Source organism: Manis javanica, chromosome X (assembly GCF_040802235.1).
Source record: "Manis javanica isolate MJ-LG chromosome X, MJ_LKY, whole genome shotgun sequence".
Classification (NCBI taxonomy): Eukaryota; Metazoa; Chordata; class Mammalia; order Pholidota; family Manidae; genus Manis; species Manis javanica.
Genome location: NC_133174.1, coordinates 34401634 through 34427573, shown reverse-complemented (window position 1 = coordinate 34427573; position 25940 = coordinate 34401634). Strand labels below are relative to the sequence as shown.

At 37.0% G+C, this 25940-nt stretch overlaps 2 protein-coding genes across 17 annotated transcripts in view; one reads left to right on the top strand and one right to left on the bottom strand.

The window, feature by feature from the left end:
• Positions 1-25940, top strand: part of CASK (calcium/calmodulin dependent serine protein kinase) — a 413691-nt gene that overhangs the window by 222153 nt on the left and 165598 nt on the right. For all 16 annotated transcript variants that reach the window (XM_037001503.2, XM_037001501.2, XM_037001498.2 and 13 more), the window contains exons 4-5: positions 1742-1819; positions 6526-6598. In XM_037001503.2, coding sequence (XP_036857398.1) covers positions 1742-1819; positions 6526-6598 — 151 coding nt within the window. The remainder of the gene's footprint in view (positions 1-1741; positions 1820-6525; positions 6599-25940) is intronic.
• GPR82 (G protein-coupled receptor 82) lies at positions 6608-25063 on the bottom strand. The gene is made up of 3 exons (XM_073227713.1): positions 18761-25063; positions 16536-16603; positions 6608-16399 (listed from the first exon to the last, which is right to left on the bottom strand). The coding sequence occupies exon 3, from the start codon at positions 16363-16365 to the stop codon at positions 15358-15360; it is 1008 nt and encodes a 335-aa protein (XP_073083814.1). The 5' UTR covers positions 16366-16399; positions 16536-16603; positions 18761-25063; the 3' UTR covers positions 6608-15357.

Below are 25940 nucleotides of genomic sequence, written 5' to 3'. Positions count from 1 at the left end.
AAAATAGGTGCTGCTTCAGAGTATACTAGGCCATCATAAAAATTATTTTGAAGAAGAATCCTATTTGACATTGGGAAAATGTGCATTAGCTATGCAACAGAAGCTAGGTAAGATTTGTAAAGCCCTGTATGAATGTGAAAGTATTTTCATTTACATAAAACCACACCAAGATTTAAATAGTATAATCAACTACTCAAAATATTTACAGTCTGCTCAGTCTTCTGAGAGGAAGATTGGGTAGGAACATGTTGAAAATACAAAATATACTTTTTCTTTAGGACTTTATGCTATTGTTGAACTGTTCAGCTTGAATATGTGCATATGGTCCTTGCACACCCAGTAAGTGTAGCTGTAGATAATGGAAAGAGCATCGAACATAGATAGGCAGGGATTTGAATCCTGTCCCTGTCACATATGTGCCTACTCACTTAGACAAATTATTTGAGAATGAGAAGGGTGCTGACTTCATGGGGTTATTATAAGAATGAAGAGAGATATAACAAAGTGCTTCCAGTGATGCTTAATGAATAGTAATATTACTTAGTGATGATTATTAATGATTAATAATATATAATTAATAGTTATTAGTAGTAGTAATGAATAGTTCCTTTACTTCCCTCCTAGACCTCTCTACTTCCTCAGTATAATACCTGAAGCAGATACAGTGGAGTCTGAGCTACAGAATAAATGAATGAATGAGATACTGTATTTAAAAACACTTTATAAGCCTTAAAGCATTATGAAAATGTTAGCTACTATTAATGTTTGAATACTTTCTCTAATGTATGTAAATTATCTGACAAAAGTTTCACACACACATGTTAGTGCTAATGTTGCAATATGGACTATACAGGGTTGTTATATAATTTAAGTAAAAGAAGGCCTAAATGTGGCTGGTAATCATTTAGGGGCTTTACTGGGGAAGGTAGGATTGGAATGGAACCTTGAATTAAGGTAGGTTTTGAATATGAGAAGCAACATGTGCAGAAGCATATGGCAAAAAAGAGAAAAAAGAAAGAAAATGGTATGGTCTGGGGGTACCAATGAGACTAGTCTGCCTCCAGGGTGTGGTATTCCTGAAAAGGTGTAGGGTAGGAGAAGGGGCAAGGTGTAGCCAAAACGAGAGGCCTTACTGATCCGGTGAGAAAAACAGAATCACATTATGTTTGGGGGCAAGATAATGACACTGTGTCACTAAGACATCAGTGTGTTAGGATATGTTTGTAGCAATTAACTTTGGTAATGGAAGTATAAATAAAAATAAATTATGGATTAGCTAATTATTTTCTTCCTTCCACAGTATATAGTTTGAATTTCTATTCAGTGGTGACAGCTATATTAAATATTTAAGAATCCTTGTTATATATTAAAATGTTACATGACATGACTAGATATGGATAATTGCTGAATCTGACTCAAATATATGCCCATGACCCCTAACATTGCCCTTTTCTGAAGCTTATTATGGTAACCTAAAGAAAAGTTAGTCAGTTTGCAGTACCTTATGTTATTTGATGCCACCATTTGCTTGTTCTTCCTGTTTCTTCCCCTGTAGATTTTCAGCGTCAAGATGATTAATAATGTCCTTTGTAATTTATGTCTATTTCTCATGGAAAGAAGATTTAAATAATTTATTATAACCATTAGCTGTAAGTCAGCTTATAACTTAATTACATTGTATTCCCTTTCAATGTTTTCTTCATGAATTTCTTCTTACATCCTTTTTTACATTTCTTTACAGTATGGATGGAGCAGATCTGTGTTTTGAAATCGTAAAGCGAGCTGACGCTGGTTTTGTATACAGTGAAGCAGTAGCCAGGTATGTAATTTGCATCAACTCCCCAGAGGTCAAGGTGGAAATAAAAGAAGGAAATAACAAAAATAACAAAAAGTGTCCTTTTTGAACTGGTGATGAACATACTGCCAGTCTTTCCTACAAGGAGCATATCTGTTTCAGTGTGCATTAATGGAATCAAATAGTGACTGGAGATGCAAAATACTGAACAATCAACTTATCTATTAATACAGTATAAATATGAAAAATCACAGGAACCACGCAGTAAGCCACTTGCTTATAGGTTTAGAGCAATATGGCTTTCTGCTTTGATGACACTCAGTCAAATCTTAAATACCCACTAGAGTGGGTTGCCTTTTTCATACATGAGATATAACATCTCTCCTCAGTCACTAACCATAATAGGTTGAAGGGCTCAAACCCACAAACCCGTTAGGATTTACTAAAACTTTCTACCATTTGAGAAACAGTTACCATTAAATGATTGTAACTTCCACCTTCCTAATATTTCTTTTTATAATTATGACATCATGGATGGATATAGCTAGAAACAGCTTAGAGACTATCTAATATCATTTGAAGCTCAGAATGGCTTGGCTTGGCTTCCTTCAAATTTATTGCCCTGCCTCCTTCGGGCTGAAGAGAAGGGCCCCAATCTCAGGAGATGGAGCAGCCATAGCTATAACACTAGATAAAGAATATACTCAACCTGAGGGTAACTACTGTTTTGTACTATTTTGGAGCTAAGGAAAATTTACATGTATTAACTATAATTACTTTATAAACTCCGGATGTATTCATGGTAGAACCAAGACTAAATATCCTCTTCTCTTTTGTGTCATGCTTGCTAAAGCACATTGTAGAGGTCCTTTTTATCCCATTTTTCTATTGTTTTGAGTTCTTACCACAATTTAAAATTTTTAGACTCAATTGTGCCTCAGAATTAACAAGCGTTCTTTAGTACTAAAAGGCAATGCCATCTTGATTTTCTTATGGCATAGTGGTTAAACTACTTCATCAAACTAAATGAAACTCTCAGACCTTTGCATATCATTGTTTATATTTATTTCTTCAAGAATTTGAGACAACTTGCCTTTTGTACTTTCCCACACTGGTATCTTTCAACAGCAGCATCAAATAGGGAAAACTAAAGATTCTCAGTGTTGATTTTATAAAACAGTGAAGCTTGATGGAGGAAAATGACTTTTTCCTTTTTGAACTACAGTAACACTGGAATGCCTGGCACATAGCTGTCAGGGTTGAGTTAAACCAGTACCACTTTTACTCTATTCCCCATTTATCTGCATGGCTTTTCTTAACTTTGAGCCTGTCTCTGCCCCTGGGCTGGGGGTCAGGATAGGGAGAACAGTAGTCTGTAGAGATGATATCATACAGTGAAATGACTTGAGGTCTCTCCCAATCTCGTGATTTATAGAAAAGGTAAGTGTTTGTATGTATCAAGATGAAAGCCTGTTGATTTTTAAATCCACCTATATTTTCTGTTAAAATGGTGATTTTATGAAATGAAGTTCCCAGAATGGACCAGAGAAGTGTACCATTGGGACCAGTAGGTGACACTGCAACAAGAGAGGTTTAGCACAATTTACTAAAGGTCCTTCCTAAAAATGACAAGAGGGACAGGGGGCCTCAGAGAGTATTATTAGGTCTTTTCCCTATTGCAGAGGATCAATAGCCATGTAACAAGGGCATATAGTCCTTCCTTTGGTGTAGAATGTTTATCCAGATGCCTTCTAACCTTCCTTCTTCCTCTCTGATTCTGTGATTCATTGCTGGGAAATTCAGCTTGCATCAGTATTCTAGTGAGACCAGCTGCAAGAAGACTGAGACACCAAGTAATCAAATTGATAATGTTGTTTTTCTCCAACTGGCTGAGCTTCAAGAGGAGCAGCAAAGCATGCCCTAAAATATAACTGCATTCAGTCCTTACAACCCAATTAGTGATTACCTCTCTTCGTTCAGGGGTGATGAGTTGTGGAGTGAGCTAACATGCAGGATTAAATTATCAAATCAAACTCTCACAAATCAGAGATCTTCTTACCTAGTACCAAGCTTTCCTAAATAATTACAAGGATACAGGCAATCCAAAGGCTCAGCTAAAGAAGAGAGGAAGAGGTCAAGGGCAGCTGCCTGCATGATTCCTTCCCACAGCAGACATGCACCTCTGGCCCAGAATATTTGAGGCATCTACATGAAGTTTGTGGGATTACACACACACATACAGGAGAGCATTTCAGTTATGAAACATCTCAGGAAGTCATACATGCCTCAAAGATCCTGGGTTCTTTTTACCGGAGGTAATCCTTAGCCAGGGACATCTGTTAAGGGCATTTCAGAGGTAAAGCCTCTTCTGCCTAGCAAAGAGCATAAGTCGTTTTACCCAGAGTTGACAAGATTGTAAACTGGGTCCCCTCCCTTCTTTTCTTCCACCACCCCACCACCCTTGAAATGCCTCCTTCCTAAGGAAGTGAGTGGATTGCTCGCCAGCTCTTTCCTTCCCTAGAGTTGTCATCATTCCTGATCCTTAGAGAAAATGGAGACAAACATAAATATTGCTGAGTTTCTCTGAAAGTATAGAGTATCATGATGCTTCATGAAAATGAAGCTTTCTGGTTAAAGCTTACTCAGCAACTCTGTAGAGCATGTGGGTAGAATTGGGTTCTTTATTCTGCTTCCACACTGCTCACATGAACAGCCTCCCAGGATTGTGACTGGGAGGATGGAGAAAGATCAGTTTAAATCTGTTTTATCTGGGGAGAAAAAAATTCTGCCATCATCCCATACGGCTCAGAGATTCTGATATGTATGTATATTTGGGTCAAATAATTGGGTACTCTGAGATTTTAAAATGCTCATTCTTTGAGGGCTTTTTTTTTTAATGAGGCTTTGAGGTAGGAATTTTCTTTAGGCTAAAGATAGAAGTGGCTGTTTGAGTGCTGTGTCTCCGAAGTAGCTCATACTATCGATCTAAGCTAGGCCCACATTACCTAGTTTGAACTCACTCTTTATTCCAGTGTTCACATCTAAATGTACAAGTAGGCTATTTCTAAATCACTGACTAAATTTAACAATAATAATAATATTGTAATAATAGTGGCTTAAACTTGGCAGCATGGTTTAGTGTTTACAAAGCCTTTTGCATTTGTTGTCACTGCCATTTCATGGGATCACAGATCCTCCAAAACCTTACTTGAAACCAGGAAAGGGCCACAGCACCAAGAAGCCCTAAGTTAAACAGAAACTTAATTACAGACTGCACAGGCCCAGGCAAAGGGTATATGGCGGCAACCCCTTTTGCATGCATTTGCAAAGTAAGAAAAATAACACATTACAGCTGAGGGTGACATTATCCTAGCTCTCTGCCTGCAATCTAGTTGTGAGGAGACAATCAGTACAGGAACAAAGTCTGGATTTGTTTGGGGTTTTTTCCTACCTTTCATTTAAAAATGGAACCTTCTGATCAATTGTAATACGTGAAATAATGCATACACTTATGAGAGGGACATTATGTGAGTTTGGTTAGATAGTAGCATACCAAAGAGGGAACTTGATGGAAAGGTCTTTTAGTTGTGAAGCAGGGGTGGGAAAGTTTTTTGTCTGTTTGTTTGTCTTGAGTCACAAACACATGCATAGGGTCATTTGTAAGTACTATTAAATTATTCAGTTATTATAATAAAGATTTTATAAAGAATATAAGATCTGGAAAGATAAACAGTTCACTACTATACAATAAATAATGTTGCATGTATTGCATTTCTACGTCTTGGCTGGTTGGGAGGGAAAAGGAGAAAAATGAGAAAGAAAGAGGGATAGTAAGAAAAAAGAGAAAAATAGATAGGAAGGGAATAAAATGCAGAGGAAGAGAAGATGAACAAGACTGAACTCAGGGGAAGCGAGAAAAAATAGTGGGATTATGAAGAACTTTAGAGTTGAGGGAAGGAAGTCAAATAAAGTTCTGAAGTAATACTAAACAGACAATTCTTATTACTCCCTGTTGCTGGTTAACCCTCTTACCACTTTTTTAAGGATTGTTATTGAAATGCTAACTTCTCCCTTGTTCTTCACCTGGACCCAGTTCAGAGCCTCAGTAGACCTCTGCTGGCCTTGGGAGATGTCCAACTTCCTAGGACTTCGGCCCAGAACAAACTCTGTTTTGTTCAAGTATGCTCCAACTAAAACTTGATTATGTTGCAAAAAAAAATGTAGGTCTAGGGAGTTATTGCCTGTTCTTTGTCCTTAGAGCTAAATGGAAATAAGGCAGAGAGCCAGCCTCTACTGGCAGATAAGAGGCTCTCACCCCTTTAGTCAGAATCCTTGGTGCACCTCCAAGCACTGATCACTTAATAGCAATCCAGTGTAACTAAGGAGAATGAACTGAGTGTAAGAGAACTGTAATTTTTTTCATGGTTTAAGCTTGAATTTTTAGTTTGCAGAGCTATTTTGCTTATGAAGTGTGTGAAATTCTTTTGCTTTAAACATCTTAGAAAATATAGAACACAGTATTTCTTCATTGAAGCTCATAAACTTATGAGTCTGCTAAGTTTGCTATTATTAAGCCTCACATTCCACCAGTCCTTTGTACTCCAACGAAAAGTGCCCCTTTTCGTTGTGCAGCAAATGTGAAGGTGGGAGTTACCAAATAGGGACACTGTATATTAAGTTTTAAAAATAAAAGGTTTTTTACAGTTTAGATTTCTTTTGTTTTTCTGCAGTCATTACATGAGACAGATACTGGAAGCTCTACGATATTGTCATGATAATAACATAATTCACAGGGATGTGAAGGTAAGTTATTTTTATCACTAACTTTAATTTTTGTGAAGAGAAACTGACTTACAACGAAAGTGATCAGAAACTTTTCTTTAATATTCTTATAGAGAGCATCTTAGAGTTAATTTTACTTACAAATAAGAATTAAAATAACTGCTTTGTATTTGGAGAGTCACAGTCTTAATTCTGAATAGGAACACCTTGTTATAATTTCAGTTTCCTTATTAAAATGTAAATGCATTCTAAAATTCTGTTATTCCTCTTTTGCCATTGTGTGTGTAAGAGAAATTAAAAATCCAACAAGTAGGAAGAACTGAACAATATTTGTAATGAACTGGGGGGAAAATTAGAATTTGGCTTACATAGTAAAATTTTATTATATGCTTATATTTTTGTAATGTTGCAATGTTAGAAGAGTCAGCATTTTATTTTCTTTGCAGGTAGCTTCACACATAGTCTGAAATCATAGTTATAAATGTCATGCAGTTGGTACCTGGAGGACTGTAACTATATTACCATTATTCAGTCTTTCTGCCTCTTTGATCCTAGTATCGAGTTTATGAAAACTGTCAGTCCCTGACTCATAACACTGTGAGGCAGGCCATGGAGGCATGCAAGAAAGGAGACCAGTGGGCTTTCCTCCTGATGCCCAGTCCTTTCCAAGGCCTCGAATCACTAAGAGCCCCGAGACCCCTCTGGCCCTGTTGCCCACTTGCATGCTCTGGTGTTTTGCCACTGTCCTCTCTCTAACCCACAGCATCCACAGACATGGTGCTCCCCTCCCTCAAGGCATATTATCAAAGGCCTGGCTTTTTCAATGTATTTTAATGGTTAAGAAAGTTAAGTAGAGTTCAGTTAAATTTTCTGTAACATTTGGGAAATTTTAACTGAAAGTCTTGTGGTTAAAAGCTGAGGGAAATCATGAGTAATTCCAAAACAATCTAGTGGAACATTATAATAGCAAATGAAAACCATTGGAGAAATGTACAAAATACACATCAGTGTAAATTAGTTGTAAATATCTTATTCATTCTTTTCAAATGTGGTGATAGGAAAATGATAGTTATTATCAACACTCAACACTGAACAACCCGATGGATACATAAAACTTCTATAAAAAATGTATTCTTCAGTTATACAAAGAGAATAAGAATTGTGGAAAGATAAAAGGGGGAAATTAGTCAATGATAGTAGCACTCTGTTATTCTTTTGCATCTAATTAATATAAGACTGCATTATACAGAGTAAAATATATCTCCTTGTATGTATTGTAAAATACATGGCAAAATGACAGTTTGAAAGCTTAAAATGTCTTAGTTTAAAAATCTTCATGTAATAGCATTGTATTAAAAATGCTTTTTTGCTCAAGAGGCAACTTTATTTTGAATTCTGTTCCTGAAAGGTAATTATTTCAACATCATGTAATAAATAATGATTGACAACATACTTTACCATAATACTTGGAATAATATGTCAGCTTTTGATTAGCCATGATATGTGCTATAATGACAATCTAAAACCAAATAATACCCCAAAGTAGTTACATTCGAATGCTGTGCTTCACCTTCTCATTTACTTTCTGATTGATTTATTCAACAAAGATTCGAGTGCCTACTTCGTGCAGAATACTGTGCTTGGAGCCCTACAGATATTATGGTCTCAGCAGGGAGATGAGGCAATGATCTATTACAGCCTGCTGCAGATCAGCACACACCAAAACTTAGTGACTTCAAACAACCAACACCATTTATTTGCTCACAGTTCTGCAGTTTGGCAGAGCTTGATGGGGACAGCTTAATTCTGTTTCACAAACTGTTGGCTGAGGCGGCATGGCTAGTGTCCATGAAGGCTTCAGTCACTCTTCTGGTATCTCAGCTGAAGTGACTAGAACAGCTGGGAGCTGGCTAGGCCCTCTTCATAGTCCCTCATTCAGGGTACCTCCCTCTCCACATGGCCCCCCTCTGCAGGAGGACAGTTTCTCAGGGCTCCAAACCAGCAAAAATGGAAGTTGCCAGGTCTCTCAAGCATAGGCCTAGAATTGGTACTGTGTCATGTCCCCAGCATTCTGTTAGTCAAAAGGTCACAAGAGTAGGCTGGATTCAAGAGGAAGAGAAAGAGATTGCACCTTTTGGTTAGAGATGCCACGTATGCGTACAAGGATAAGAGAACTTGTTTGTGGTCATCTTCACAGACAGACAAAACAAGTAATTATCATCCAAGGTAGAGAGTGAGAAATATCATTAAAAAACAGAGCCAGAGAAATTCATGGGGGAGGTCATGTTTGAACCTTATCTTGTATCATGGGCTAGTTACATGGAGACAAGAAGACAGTTCAAGCAACAAAAAATTGTGTGTGCACAGGCTCAAAGTTAGCCTTGCACTGGATTTTATTAAATCAGTTTATTACCTCTAAAACACATGCCAAATAATTTTAAGGAAGCATCCAGAAACATGCTGAGGAAGGGGAGAGGAAAGTAACTCTCAAACTGCAAATTAATGAGAGGAAAGCACCAGAAAAGGCACACATTAATGTTGATATTCTGTATATTTCAGTACCTGAAATCTGTACATTTCAGATGGGTAACTGGAATACTCACATTCACCTAATTGGTAATTTTTAATTTGAGTGTGTTTTTCTTAGGAAATTCATCCAAAAAAACATGTACTGAGTACCTATGGTGTGTCAGGTATTATTCTGGATACCGGAGCTACATCAATGAGCAAAGCAGACAAAATTACTCTCCCCATGGAGGTAACTTTTAGTTCAGGGAGACAAATTACCAGTCAATGAGCATAAATAAGGAGTTGCTATTTTAAAAATAAGTTGATCAAAGCAGGCCACATTGAGAAGATGACATCTGAGCAAGGAGTCCAAGGAGGAGAGAGAGTGAGCTGATTTCCGAAGGAAAAGTGTTTAGGGTAAAAGGAACAGCCAGTGCAAAGGGGCTAAGGCAGGAACATAAACTAGCCTGTTTGAGGAAGAGCACAGAGACCAGCCTGGTTGGGGGGCAATGAGCAACACGGAGAGTGGGTAGTAGGTGAGATTAGAGAGGAAAGGAAGGGAGAGACTTTGACTTGTACTCTGAGAGAAATGAGGATTCTCTAGAGTTTTGAGCAAAGACAGACTCTGCTCTGACTTGTGCACAGAAACAGGACCACATTGTTTTGCTGAAAATACACTGAATAGGGACTCAAGGTAGAAGTGGTCAAACAGGAAATGGTCCTATGTGGCAGAACCAGATTGGTAACAGTAAAAGAGGGAAAAAAGTAGACTCCACATATATTTTGAAGGTTGTATCAACAGGATTTGCTAGTAGAACTTCGGGAATTTAGGTAACCCAAAGTAGTTTTATTCAGACCTTGTTATAGGGTTTTCTAAGGTAGTAGTTGTAAAAAAGTTTAATAACAATGCATTTCACATGGCTAGTAATTTAAATTTTCATTTGCTATATTGTTAATGTTTTTGTTAATAAAGCAGCCTATTAGTTTTTCTTCACATTCAGATATATATGCAATGACTTATCTGTATGTAGATCTCATTTGTATGTAGATTTCGGTTTTTGTAGATAAAGTTTCTGTCAGTTTTCTCCTTTTATACTTAGTAAAGAAAAGAGAAGAGCATGCCAATGTTTCATTCCTTTTAGAAAAAGTTAGATTATTTAATCATCTGTTCCATCTAGGCAGGAATATTCTCATACCCTCTCCCTCCCTCCTTTCTCCCTGATATTCTTGGCATTAATCCAGAAGCATTACATTGCCCAAAGGTCCTAGCATTCTACTGATTAATAATACTTTTTTTCCGTGGTAGACATTTCTTTTTGAAATCACCATAATTGAGTCTAAAAATGATTGGTTAAGGCGGAGAAAGACAAATACCAAATGACTTCACTCATTTGTGGAGCATAAAAACAAAGCAAAACTGAAGGAACAAAATAGCAGCAGACTCACAGACTCCAAGAAGGGACTGGTGGTTACCAAAGGGGAGGGTTTGGGGAGAGAGAAGGGGATTAAAGAGCACTGTAATTCACAATCACAATATAAGTAGGTCACAGGGAAGGCAGTACAGCACAGAGAAAACAAGTAATGATTCTGTAGCTTCTTATGCTGCTAGACAGTGACCGCAATAGAGGGGGAGAGGACTTCATAATATGGGTGAATGTTGAAACCACAGTGTTGTTTATGTGAAAACATCATAAAATTGTATATCAATGATACTTTAATAAATAACAAATTAAAATTGAAAAAATAAAAATGATTGGGTGTATCAAGTTAGATTTGAGTATATGGTGTCACTTGACCTGTAGTGAACCCTGCTTGCTTTGGAGAAGGAGGTTCACATGAAATTGCATAATCCTTTCAAATTCAGAGAGGTGTGTCTTCATAGTACAGGGCTTCCCAGCAGCTACAATAGTAACATTTTGGGCCAGGTACTATGTTGTAGGAGGCTGTCCTGTGTATTGCTGCCTTTACCTAACCTCTGCCCACTAGATGCCAATAGCATTTCCTCCAAGTTGTGACAATCAGAAATGTCTCCAGATGTTGCCAAATGTCCCCAGGGGCACAAAAATCACCCCTGGTTAAGACCCACTGTCAAAATATAATGTTATATTTTTCATACTTTGCCTCTCTACAGGCATTAACTAAAGCATGCATGCAAATTTCTACTTTTTTCCTGTCATCTTCTTCCCTTTTATTTCTCTCTTTCTTGTGAAAGGATGTGAAAACTTTCATTATGTTTCAGTGCTTTTCTCTTTTCTTCCTCTCACGCCCAAATTAAAAGTACTTTAGAGAGAAATAGTACAGTTGTCAAGGTAAATGCAACTCCTGGCTCCTTGCCTGCCTTTGTTGGCTCTCTTAGGCACTGAGAGTTAGTGGAATTTTCTTGTCTCTCCTGCTCCTGGAGACAGTCTCACAATGCATCAGCTGGATGTGGAGACATAAGCAATCCTTAGACCTTCCTGTGGTTTTGACTTATTGATGTACAATTTTAGTAACCAAAGTTGAAGTTAAGGAGCTTCTCTGAATGCAAACTGCTATACACACAGCCACTTTCTATTCTAAGTGGGGCCTGTGCCTGGGAAGTTTGGAGGCTCAGTTTTTCTTAGAACCATGCAAAACCCCAGTCTCACAGACACTCAGCCAGGAGCCTCCACTCAAGCGTTTCTGCGTGTGCTTCCTTGAAATGGTTTTCCTCGCAAACCCATGAACACGCCTGGCTGCTCTTTGGTCCCCTTCTGCTCTCGGTTCTCCTTTCACCTGCTTATAGGGCCAGACTTCACTGTAAACAGGTGTTGGTCACATCATACTAGTTACCGTGGCATTGTGAATTTCTTACAGTATTTCTTCCTCTGTTGCTTTTGGTTGCTGACATTTCTTTTATATAGTTTACCACAACTCTCACAAGTCCCTCATGTGTGTAAAGAAATTGAAATTCTCATTAAAATGAAACCATACTTATTTTATTATTTATTATAAAAAAAGCACACTGTTAATCTTCTGCATTACTTTTGTTAGGTTGATGAGAACATAATGTGCATGTTCAGCTTGAATGTGGAGTTCTAATAATTGTACTTAGGAAAATCTCATGAATTACAAGGTCATCTTAAATTCATCTTGTATTTCTAACTGCTGTGCTTCTCTTCTCCCACCCCACGCTTCCAAAAAAAAAAAAAGCCAACCTCTTGATTTAAAAAGAAAAAAAGGACTGTTTTGCTTCTTAGGTGGAAGTCCTTTCAGTTCTCCTCTCCTTCTTAGCCCGGGGGAGCAAGTATGTGTGTTATAGCCAAAGTGGTTTTTTCCATTGGGTGTAAAACCTTTCTTACTGTAGTAACTCTTCCCACTACTACCAACTCAATTTGAATTTGGGGGCAGTCAGAGGAAGGTTCATGGCATTAGGCTGCAGGATGGAAATGCTTAGCAGATAACCAGTGTCCCTCTGTGCTCCCTTTGTGGTTTGTCAAGCAAGATTTCCTTTCAACTTGTCTTCCCAAATTTGTTCATAACAACTCCCACCCTGCAGACTGCAAGCTCAAGATAGGCTGTGAAAGTCCTTATCAAGTCAGAATAGGATTCACATCTTCCATTTCTATCCAGGGAGTAGGAACTCACTTCCAAGTCGAGTTGGTCTCCTAATTTTGCTTGTCTATTCTTAATGGTTTGTGTTCCTGATTAATAGTTTGAAAGCTGTCTTAATGAGAATGTCTATATGGAAAGGATAAAAGGGGAAATAAACATTTGTCATGCCTGTTTTCTATAGTTAAGATATAATCTTATTGACCTATCTGTCAAAATTTGAGGTTTCTGAAATTGTGTTTCACTGTAATCCACAGACACATTAGAAACACTGTTTTTCTGAAAACCTATACTTTAAAGTTAGGGTAAATTTAGAAAGTAGTATTTCACATAAAATATTTAGCATGACATTAAATAGCCAGTTCTTCAATTACACAAAAAATTCAACATGATTTACAGCTACCTGTTCAGAAAAGAATCTATGGTGTAAAGATAAACATGGTGATAACTAGTTCAGTAAAGAGAATTAAAAAGAGAATTTTCTATCAGAATGAGTAACTTAAAGAGAAATTGCATACATCTCTTCCTGCCTTTTTTAAATGTAGGAAACTCTAGGAAAAACTTCTATTTAAAGTTTACATTGGTGATGTAAAGTTATTTTTAATGACTCTTTTAGTCATTTTACATATTTTTAAAACTCCTAAGTGCAGTGAGATTTAATATAGTATCACTTATGTTAAACAAACACTATTGATCATCATCTCATTTCCTCTTTAATGGGTTTTGGGTTTAAAACTTGCATACAGATAAAAGTACTGGTATAACTGTGGAGAAAGTGGAATGTGTCAGTAACTCTCCTGGTCGACTTGGAGATACTCTGATTCTCATGTCTATGAAATTACTAGATTGGACACCTCTGTTTACAGCTAGCACTTAGGAAGTCACCTGGAGTTCCCAGGTCTGCCTTTGTCTCTGCAAATTAATCAGCCAGAAATCAGATTGCTACTATAAAAGATGTACACTGTAAATAGTTGAAGACAGCATGTGTTCTTTTAGACTTTTCTCTAAACATTTTCTTTTCTTAGTTAAGCATTGAAGTAAAAGGAGAAAAAAATATTTACTGTTTGTTTTCTGTTCTTTTCTTAATGAAAATTACACAGATGTGTGGAAAAATCCTCTAGTGATTTTGAACACATGGCTCTAGAATCTGCAGTGAATTGTTTCTACATTTTAATTCAGGAATAAAACATGCTATAAGATTAAAGGCTTGGAAGTGCTATGTGAACTTACTTTCAACTTCTTTTTGAGCACTGAAGAAATTGCCATGTAGAGAATAAATGAATCTTTAAGCAGTCTAAGTAGCAGGTTACAGTTAATGTTTATTCAACTTCAGTTTTATTCAGCTGTTTTTGTTTGGTTCTCATCTGAGCAGAGGATGCATGTACTGTGGAAACAGAAGTAGAAAATAGACTATAGCTCCAAAGGTGCTTATAATCTCTTTGGGAAGATAAAAGACACATTAAAAATTTTTTAATTATAATGTATATAGTACAGAATATAGTCACCATCTTTTGTCTTACAGGATTACATGGAAGAGAGAAATGACCATTAAGAAATGCTTATTTTTAGATTTACTTAGATATTGGAGAAAATTTGGGCAACTTACTTAACTATGCACTTCAGTTTTTTCGTTAGTAAATTGTCATACTTTAAGGTTGTGATGATTAAAGTAATACATGTAAAGCAAACAAGCAGAATGCCTGTCACATAGCAAATGCTTAGTAAGTGCTAGCTACTCATAACAGTAACATCTTCTCATTTAATAATATTACCTATGAGTTACAGAGCATATTTCCATTCTACAAATGAAGAAATTAACATCCAAGAGGGTAATTTGCCTTAGATTGCCCAGCTAAGTAAGAGGTAGAGTTAGGATTGAAACAGAGAACAGTCTCTCAACAAACAGTACTATTATGCTGCCTTATCATTCATTCACTTATTTTACAAAACTTAATTGAACATATATACATGCCAGGTACTGTTTGTCATTAATAACAACATTATATTGAATACAGATGAAAATCTACAAAATGTGGTGAAGATCAGCATATAATGACTTCATATTAGCCTTTTATGTTGTTTACAAATCCTAGTCCAATTATTTAAGCTTAATTTTAAGTAACATCTGCTTAATACATACTAGAATCCATGAATATTGCTTCTCCCAGTAACATGCACCAGAAAAAAACAAACAAATAATGTGTTTATAAAACCCTGGATTTTTGTACTGTAGTCTTCATATATTTAGATAGGAGGAAATTTCTTACTCACTTTTTTCTTTCACTCATTTTTAAAGTTACCAACAAAATACTAGTCAAAGATGGACCCTTGTATTCTAACTACTAGACAGCAGAAAAGTCATAAACCATTTGCTTCTTTATCCTACAGTCATGAAATACTGTTTTCTGAACAGAAGCATCCATGGTTGAGTTTCAACAGAAAATGGTCTGTGGGTTTCATATGCAGTGGGATCCTTTCAATATGCTAGGTTTTTGCCTCTGAAAGTCTCTGCCATCTCAACTTTCCATATAAGCAGTACTGTAAAGTAAGTTTTGTGATTGTTTGTTTATTTACTTTTACAAATCAAAGAGATTTTCTCAGTGCCTGTTACCAGCTAAGCTATGACCTGTTAATCATATAGTTTAGAGTCCCAACTGAGTCATAAGGACACTTTCTATTTGGTGGTGTTTTCTATTCAGATGTCAATGGGAGGGTTGTATATGTGGTGAATGAGATTTTGTAAAAAGATTATATAGTGTCTTCTTGAACGTTTTATCTAAAAGAAGAAATATAATGGGATCCGTGCTACTTCTGGCTGATGCAAGACAAGTGAAGATGTTTTTTATTTCAATTAAGGAATTCAACTGCTGACAGTCCTCTCTTTGATGTAGAACATAAAAAATGGGTTTAAAAATGCTATATGGAAGAAAGCAAACTATTAGTAGAATCTGAATGACTAACAGATGCCTTTTCACAGAACTGTAAGTCAAATCTTTCTCCATAATGGATGTGCAGGTCCTTATTTTTCTCAGATGGCTAACAAAAGAATAGTATGATGTTAGTACAACTAAAAATGAAAATCCGATAAAGGTGGTTCCGATGAGGCCTGCGATCTGAGAGATCATGCCTCCTAGTTCTATCTGCCGATTATAACACACGTTCTCTCCTCCTGTCGCCTCAACAACTGAGTAGTATACAATAACTGGAATAATTATGCCTAGTACAACTCCCCATATGTAAACACATAGTTTTCTAGCGAAGTTGGGCTGGCGAAACTTTTTCAGTAAATGGCCATAAAATATTTTCTCATAGCACGAAGTGGTCTCTTGTGTGGAATCCTTTTTCATTAAGGTAGCATAGCGGCTTATGGCAATCCAGCTTAAAATTAAGAGGCTGACAAACATACTTACATGCATGGATAGAGTTCCCAAAAAATTGACCACCCTGCATTGTGCAGAATGGTATTCCCATTGAAAACCTTTCAGGAAATAGATACCCATAAAAGGCATGGCACTGCACACAAGTAGGTTTGCAGTCACAAGATGTCCTAGGTAGATGTGCGTTGATGTTTTCTTACCAATTCTTGTTAGAAATACCCATTGAGAGAGAGAATTTCCAGAGAGACCAATGATACAAAGGAAGGCGTAAATGATTGGTAAAGCCATGGAAGAGATCCTGGATGGCTGAATACATGTTGAGTTGTTACTCATTTATATCAAATTTTCTTGAATTTTGTCACAGAAGCTAGAACAGAATTGCAGATAACATTAAAATTGTAGATGGCATTTAAGTCGAATCGTTTTTTTTAAAGCACTGGATGAAATAAAACAGTAAACATATATGTATTATGTGGAAAGGGAAAGTATAGATGCCTGCTCACCTTTTCTAATCAGGACTGTCCAGTTGAAATAAAGGCAAGAAGATGATTATTGTGGATAATGCCTTGGTCTAAAAACAAAATTTGATACAAATAGTTAAATGCCTGAGATTTATCACTTTATACTAGAGGAATTTTTAGTTCTTATATTAGACTATAAAGCAATTATAAATTAATTATTAGAAAAGTAATTTTTTAAATTTAAGGCACATACAAGCAATACATACTGGCCAAGGGAAAATGTTGCAGAAGTATTTTGTGGTCACATTAATTGAAGACTGATTTTTTATAATCACCTTAATTTTACATAAATATTTTTCAAAATGGCATCTTTTCATGACTAGGTTAAACACTTCTCTGTAATCTAATAACATTAGAAGAGTTTCTTTTCATATTTCAGAAGTAAACTTAATTCTATATACATAAATGCTCAGGCAAGATCCTGAATTGAATAGAAGGAAGGTATAATAACCAAGGAGAGACACCAAAATCCCAGGTGTTTTTTTTTTTTTACCAGAGGGTGTCAGTAATTTCTTATTTCAAATGTTTAATGCTAAACTATCATATTTTAATAAAATGTTTACTTTAAAATTCTGTATCAAAGCTGGAGTTGCTAGGCTTGTTGGTTAGAGCGCCCTCATGTGTCTTCATGTGTAATTTAGTATCTTGGTGTTCCAGAGAATGTTTTTTTAGAAGATACTTTAATCACAGCATAAATGTCTGTGTGGCTTTTGCTTTTTCATGTCTTATTTTTAAATCTTTCTTGCTTCAGAAGGTACACATGGAGTGTTGTCACATACAAACTACTTTTCATTCTTATTTTTCTTGTTTCCTTATTTCAGGTGGAAATAACAAAAATTACTGGATTCTGGTCAAATAAGAATCATGAGCTCTGTTCAGAATGTGCTGCATTTCTGTGTTTTCAACCATAGCTTTCTAGGTACCACATTCTCCATTCTTTTATAATCTAGAAATAGGAATTCTCAATCTTTTTTTTTAAACCTCATTCTCTTTTGATAAACACAAAAAATTTTACCGTACACTGCCTTCAGAGATTCTTAAAGGCCCCCAGCCCCTCTGGGCTATTTTACTCTCTACCCCTCTTCGAAATCACAGTTATGTTTTCTCACATCTTGGATTACAAAAGTAGGGATTTTGTTTCCAAATATGCTTATAATTTTGAAATAATTTTTTAAACCAAACAACCGCCACCCAAAGGCTTGAAAGCTTGAGGGTCATGCAGTGCCTCTGGCGTTCAAATGCTGAGACCATTCATTGCTACCAGTGTCTTTATCGTTTTATTTATCATTTTATTTTTTAGAAAGTAGCCCATATGCTTCAGGGTGAGTTTGTATCTGAATCCAGTGCAGCCTGGAGAACTGGAATCTGGCTGCAATTAATGTATATCCATTTCCAAATATATAAAACCTAATCTGTAACTTGACTGATTTAAAAATGACCCAAATAAAGAGTGAAATAAGCCAGTTGATTTTTCTAGAAAAGATCTATCTTATCAAAGTGGATTTTTACTTAAGGAATGGAGCTTCCTTTTATGATGATATTAAAGAAAAACATTAGCCCCTGCCTTGTGTAGATAATGAATTATATACTAAAATGTGTAAAGGTAATAGCACTTCCATATTAATCACAGTATTCCTTTTCTTCTTTTTTAACTAGACCACCTCATACAGAATCTGCTATCTCATGTCACTCATTACCATTGCCTTGCTTTTCTATTTCACATCAGCAAATGCTTCGGAACAGAAGGGAGGTAAAACACTTTCAGTGGCTAGCTTTATTGGACAGATGACACTTGAGCTTCCCAAACATCAAACTTGTATCTACTATTTACCCCTCCTTTAAAAATAAACTTTGATTACAAAACTACTAGCTAATTCTTTTCTAAAATTTGGAAAACACTGAGCAGCTTAAGAAGTCAAATGAAAATCACATGTTATAGGTGCAAAATTGATCTCCAGAAAGTATCTAAAAGTCTGCATTCCCCTCAACACAATGTCTCTTCAGTCACTCATGCAAATATTGTCTCTCTGCTAATTTGACAAATGAAACAAGTTCTACAACTCTAACTTCAGTTACTAATGGTTACCTACATAATGAATATGCTGACTGCCTTTCTAAATGATCAATTTTCAAACTTGAAACATTTTAGTCCTGTTAGAATTTTTATAGAGTTAACTTTCAAGCTAAAAGTAAGTGATCAGTCTCACCTGTACAAGAAGTTTATGCCAACCCCAGGCTTTGTTGTTCAAGGTAGTGGTGCTACTTTTCAGACTTAAAATTCTCCAATCATCACTCGTCCTTCAGCTCTAGTCAGTGTGAATAGATTCTTGTATGACACCAAGTACAGCAGGAAGAAAAGGAAATTAAATAGAGTATTGAAGAAATTCAAAAGTTATGGTAAATGTAGCAACTACCTCCTCAAAAAAAAAACCCTCATTTCTCTATTTTTGTAGTGGGAGGAAGTTAGTGGACACTATTATACTGTACTTCCTTATGATCATTTCATGAACCAGTTACACCTCAGTTAGCTTTATTAGCATGCCTGGCTGAAGTTCAAAGGTTTAAGCCCCACAGCTAGTTAGTTTTGTACAACACAGTGATAGAAGGAGCCACTCCATAATAACCCAATAAAATATTGGAACAAACTTGTCTCTAAAACTGTTTCCTGATGGCTTCTTTGTAATTCATCTTTATCAAGAATAAAGGGAAACAAAACTCGGTGTTCTGCCTGTAGCAGCTTACCAGAATCGAATATCTCAGAGCTGGAGTGGAACTTCATGATCATCCATGGGTGGAAACCTTTTGTTTTAAGGATAAAGAAGTGAGGCCCAGAGCAGCACACTGTAAGCATAGACGGGTACCCAGGGGTTTGGTTCCCAACTTAGTTACTAATGAACTAACCCATTCTACTTCAAATTACCCTGTGCTGCCTCCATTCAGATTCAAAGTAGTACATTGTTTGGAGCATTTCGTAATAGATTTGGGGAGTCCTGGAAAGTGCAGGAATCTGAAATACCAAATATACCTCAGATAAAATGAATAGTTATATTATAATATGAAGAATTGTGAAACCAATTTTATGTATAGTATTATCTCATCAATCACTCCATGAATCTGTAACTAAATGAAAACTAAGTGTGTACAGCGGGGGAGTCAGGCTTGCGTCATGCACTACTCTCCCTTGGGTAGTTAAACCAGTGGGAGTCTGAGAATGGGAACAGAAATCTCATTTCATCAAGCCTGAGCACTTTTTATCAGTAAATCTTCATTTAAAATTAATAGAAGTACTTTGCCATTTCTCAGAATCCCCAATGCTTATTTCATAAATTCTTCCTAATGTCTGCTAATATTACTCTCTAAAACAAAAGTGAGAACTACCTGAGTGTCTGGATTTCGTTCTGCCACTGTTTTCATCTGCAACATTTGCCACCTGTTCTTAATTAACAACAGTGATTCCTCCTGGGTTACACAGCCACTCACTAAGTAATTCGGCCTCTAGAATTCCTTTCATTTTTACTTAAACAGTTTTTCAAATTCCAGGAAGGAATTACTTAGAACAAAAGACTGTTTGAAGTAATTGAGAGAAGAAAGAAAAGAAATGGAATGCTGTTTATAAGTGATTGAAAGATAATTTTACTATGACCTGTTTGAGGCTTAAACACCTTTGGTCCCAAAACTCGTAAATTACCTCCATTGTCCCCAAAGTCAGTAAATGATACTATCAGTTCTTCAGTTATTCATGAGTCATCCTTGATCCCTCTCTCATCTTCACATCTCCCAGCCAATCAATTGCTGCTACTGCAGCTTCTACCACCACTACCGGTATTAGCCACGTTTAATGAAAGCTGCTTATGTGCCAGGCACCCTGCCCTGTGTTTGACATGCATGCCTATGTAATCTTCTCGATCCCCTGTGAAATAAGTACTGTGAAATAAATATCTTCATTTTAAAGGTGAAGAAAACTGAGCCCCAGAAAGGTCACATAAGTTGTCCAAGGTCACGCAGCCATCTGTCCCCACAGCATGGCAGCTGGCTCCCCCCAGAGCAAATGACTCAAGAGAAGACCAGAGCTGCAATGCATTTTTTTAAATCTAGCTTCTGAAGTCAACACTGTCACTTCTGCAGTATTCTGTTGGTCACACAGAGCTACCAGTGCCTCAGTGTGGGAGGGGTGAATAGACGTGATGATTGTCAGAAGCCATCTTGGAAGCTGACTACCACAGGTGTCAGTCAACCATTGAACCAAGGGAGAGTCAGAAGTACTGCTTCAAATGATTGTCAGACAACTGATCATTTATGAGGCAAGAATGCCTGCATAGGTGTTTGAGTTTTGCCATTTCTTCCTCTATTTTGATTTTTGGCACTCTTGTGTTTTTCTCAAATAGAGCAATTCATTTAACAACTTTTGGAGTTCCTACTCTGTTTCTAGTGGTGGGTGGAGGTCACAGAAGAAGCATATTCACCACAAGCTAATTTAGGGCCTCTGGAAATTCAAGAATGATTGCACAAGCAAGCCAAGAATTCAGATTAATAGGTGATGTGTGGTACAGACTTTAAATGCTCTATGAATTTGAAAAGGAAGAAAACAGTGACTCAAAGTGGTTCTGCAAGGCCACAGGAACTTGAAGGAAAGAGAAGAGAATGCATGGCATGCAACAGTACTTTCAACTGCATTCAGACAGAGTTTCCTGTTCTCTGCTCTAAAGCAGCAGAATTGACTAAAAAAGAAATCAAGCCCATTTCTTTTCTATCTTTGAAAACTTTGGACTTTGTTAAGCTAATTTTTACCCCATAGATATCAGTATAAATTCTTTATAATGTAAGTGATTTTGACTTCCCTAACTGAAATAAAAGGAAATTTTATTTATATTTTTCTAAGATACTAGGAAATATTTCTTGCAATTCACTAAAAAGCATAAATGTCAGAGAATACAACATTATTAACAAAATGCAATTTCTCCAACTTGTCTGGCAGAAATTTCAAGAACTTCAAGTTCTCTGTAAAAGTGACCTCTTAGACTTTTCTCATTCAGGTTACCAGTAGTTTCCTTTGGTCCTCATTCATCTTTGCCATCCGTCTCCTCTTTAAAGTTCTGCTCCTGTTGTCCAAGTCCAAATGCACTTGCCCAACAGTTCTTAATTACCTATGTCATCAGCCAAATACTGCACTCGTAAGTGTTCTGCTCTGACCCTTATGAGGTGTTAAGAGTAGTTACCCGGCATATGTGTCCTGCCTTGTGCTAGGTGTCCAGCTTTTGTGATATTTGTGTGAGTATCGACTGCATTTTTAAGTCTGGCCCCAGAATTCATCTGGAGTGGTTCAGTAAGAATGGTTCAAAGGGCAGGCATGTGGTCATTTATTTTGACAATCCATGGTGAGGTCTATACAGCAGGGGTGCGTGAGAGGTTTACTGACTCATGTGGATTACAGGGGTTAGGGTTAGGGTCCCTTACCAATTTCTGTCAGAGCCAGAACCCAGAGGACATAGGACAGCTCAGCCATACCTGAATCTTTGTGTTTCAACTAGACAATTATTTTGGGCTATCCAAGCTAGTGAGTGTCTAAACTGGCTACTAAAAGTCGGCCTTTTAAGTATTCTCTCTGACCAGTCAGGAGCTCAGGGCACTTGGGAGGCTGTTGTGCAGAAAGAACAGCATGCCTTGTTCAGTCCGCATTAGAGCATAACATTCAAAAGGTAATTACTTCTCCAAAAGGGGGACAGTGGAAGCCTTGATTCAATTCAGTGCACACCCAAGCCATTGGGTACCTTTAGGAGGAGCAAAGCACAGACCTATTATTCAAAACTGCGGTTTGTTCATGGCTCTGTGAGCCCCCTGCTCTCTTCAGGATGTGGTGTCTGGCCACAGGCCTGTCTAGTTGCACTGCTTTCAGGCCCTTGCTACCAGCAGCTGTAATCATGGCTGTCCTACCCTTAATCAGAGTGTGAAGAACCTCTTCTTGGTCCTAAGAACTGATTTCTCAGCAAACCATGGAATATTCCCTCAAGAACTGTTCTAAAAACAGAAATTACAGCCCAAAGTTCGGAAATTTATAATAGTGCAGAAAAGTGGTTACCTTTTTAAGAAACGTCTAATGACAAAACATAAGTGGACTTCCTTATCACAGCTTCACTATTCACCTTTGGCTTTTGTCTGTTCACATAGGCTTGAATATACTAAATAGATATTATCTTCTGACGTACACATGTGAGGAACACTGTAGCAGCCTTGGTAGCAGTCCTAAGAATTGGAATGAGGTGGCATTTGGTAAGCAGATAGGAAATTATCTGATTTAGGGAAGGAAAGAAACTTCAGCATTGGATCAAAAAATATTTTTGAGGACGGCCCAATTTTGAATTTCAACATCTTTGAGTCAGGCAAATTTGGTTCATGCTTCAGAACCTACCTTTTTTTTTTTTTACAGGTTCTTTGAAAAGCCAAAAGTAGATGAAAATTCCTGAAAGTGAAGTATATGATGATAATCTTAAAAATAAGTTAGGCCATCATATTGCCACAGGTACAAAACACATGCATAGACCTATACCCTGGTAAACAGTGGCCTGGGTTGCAAGGAGATTTAGAGAATTAAGAAGCAATCAAATACTAGTGCCCAGATCTCTCACCACTGTCCCTTTCTTCCCAAGGCCAAGGTTTCCTGGGCATTTTATTACCAATCACTTCTTTTGACTTTCTACATAAAATTGTCTTAAGGCTAAGTCCCTTGCTCCTTGTCACCTCCTGTCCTTATTCAAGGGGAAATTAGAGAGATGTCAAGGGAAGATGAAGAAAAGTTGGGTGTCTGAGGTCTTACCTGCTGTGCCTGCTAATATCTATATTCACTTTCTTTTATTAAAAGCCCCAAGTATTAAAATAACAAGCTTTCCTGAGAACCACTTCTAGAAAATTTTAAATAATAGTAAATGACAGCCACTGAAGTCATTTTATATCTTTATTTATTCATTTAATTTTTAAAATATCTCTGGGATAGATACTATTACTATCATTTTCTAGATGAGGTGATTTAGGTCCATAGAGGATAAACAACATGCTGATGGTTGTGTAAGTGGTATATAAGGCCTAGATTTGAACCCAGGTTGTGTGCTTTCACATCCCATATTCTTAGCTGCTACCAGAATCTGGCTTACTGTTTTGGATAGTGACCAAGAATCCCCACTGACCAAAAATGTATGTCACTTACATACCTGTTTCCAGTTTTCAATCTGGGAATTTATTAACTCCTACCAACTCTCCATTGTAAAGATACCTTTCCCTTTTGTAATTGACAAGTAATCTGAGGGTCATATTTTGAGGCTCTTTGGATGTATTATTTCCCTTTCACCCAACTGATTTTAGCATTCATTGATGATCTTCGTAGCAGTTTTTATGTTGGTGGCTGCATCTCAGTAATCTTTTGATGAATGCAGACGTTTTTGACTGGAAGTAGCAATTTTAGGGTATCACTCTAAATAAGTCTTGGTATTTTAGTTATTTCTCAAATTGCACTATATGTGGCATCCTTTCTAATATTGCCACGTTGTCTCTTCTTTGCTGTCCTACATCAAAAAATAGCCTAAAATGTATTGTTTTAATAAACCTACAAATAATCTATTACAGTGAGGAGATTTAAGTTCTCTGGAGTTCCATATATCCAGAAATAATCTGGTAGGGAAAGTTGGAAAGAAGAAACCACAGTAAAATTTTAATTCAGAAAGTCTGTAAGAGATTCGTTTCTTTGTTGATGCTTTGGCCAGCAGAGGGCAACGTATTACCAACCCGAGTTAAACCTCTTTTGCTATGAAAGGTCGAACCATAAGCTGCCCACATTGCACTATTTTCCAGCTAGAAACTTCAAACAAAAAAAGTTTGGCTTTTTAAGCTCTGACAAAACGATAAACTCCTTTATGTTAGTAGCTGAAAAGCACTTTAAACGTGATAGAATAAAACTAATTGTATGGAGAATGAATTTCTGTCCTTAAGATGAAGACCGGGTGCCACTCATCTGCCTTTAAGGGTGTGTCCTTGGGGGATTGCTTTGTTTTTGTCCTAGAGATCTTACCAGAGCTGCCTTTGTGGAACATTCCCAGATACAGTTATCCTAGTGGTAAAAAGAAATTCTGACATTTGAGTATATGAAAGTTTTTATCATCTCTTTTAGTTTTTCTTTAACTTTTTTTTTTAGTCAAGTAATTCATGGACATGGTTTTAAAAGCCAGATACTTTCAGATTTGTAATGAAAACATGTCATATTATTAATAAATGTAATTTAAAGTATATTTCACCTCAAGAAGAGAGTATAGGAGAAATCACCTTTATTGTCCACTGTAGTCATTTCCTCCTGTCAGCCTAACAAACTGTGCATATCCTTTCATCTCAAGAGACCTCCTAACCCATTACCTCATCATTCAGCTATCTCCATCAGGGGGAGCATACGCTTCATTTATCTCTCAGAACACATGGTCTGTTACTAAATCTTCAGCACCCCGGCCACTTACCACCCTGCAATGGTTTGGACAATAGATATCTCTCTCTCTGTCGTTCACACACACTTACACATACACACACACACACACACACACACACACAGATTTCAAGTAAAATAATTCAAGGCATTGTCTCTTTTGTTAACAAACTTACTGTATTGATCATGTTTTTAGAAATTAATGATACACATCCTTTTCATTTGTATTTTATATGCATCATGTATCTACTGCTGTGTACCAAAGCACCCCCTGGCTTGGTGGTTTATGACAACAACTATTTGTTCACTCAGTTCTGCAGTTTGTTCTGGGATCAGCTGGGCAGTTCTTCTGTCAGTCTCACCTGGTCATTCGTGCAACTTCTTAGTCATCTGTCAGCTAGGTTGAAGCTGGTTGGTCCAAAATGGGCTCACTCCCATGTCTAGAGCCTCAGCAGGGATGGTGGTGCAGGCTGAGCATCTCTTTCCATGTGACCTTTCTCCTTGGGTTTATTTACAGCATGATGGTCTCAGAGTTCCAGAACAAAACAAAGCTGCAAGGCCTCTTAAGGTTTTGCTCTGATATCATGCAAGGTCCACCACATTTTATTGGCCAAACCTGCCCACATTTAAGAGTTGGGCAAATACTCTAACTCTGGATGGGAGAAACTGCAGAGAATTTTGATCTACCATTTTTAAAATACCACATTTTTAAAATATGCCTGAAATTGTAATGTTTTCATAGATTTTTATATTTTTCCCTCAAAGTGCAGTGTATTGGCTCTTTCCTTGGGGATTCATATGGTATGTGTACCAGAGTCCATTGTTTCTTGAATAACATTCCAAAAAAGAAGCACTAAGTTTATAAAGGCATGCCCATTGTGTCCCACATCAGGGTTGGAGCTGTCATTTTGTTTTGATTATTTCTTATG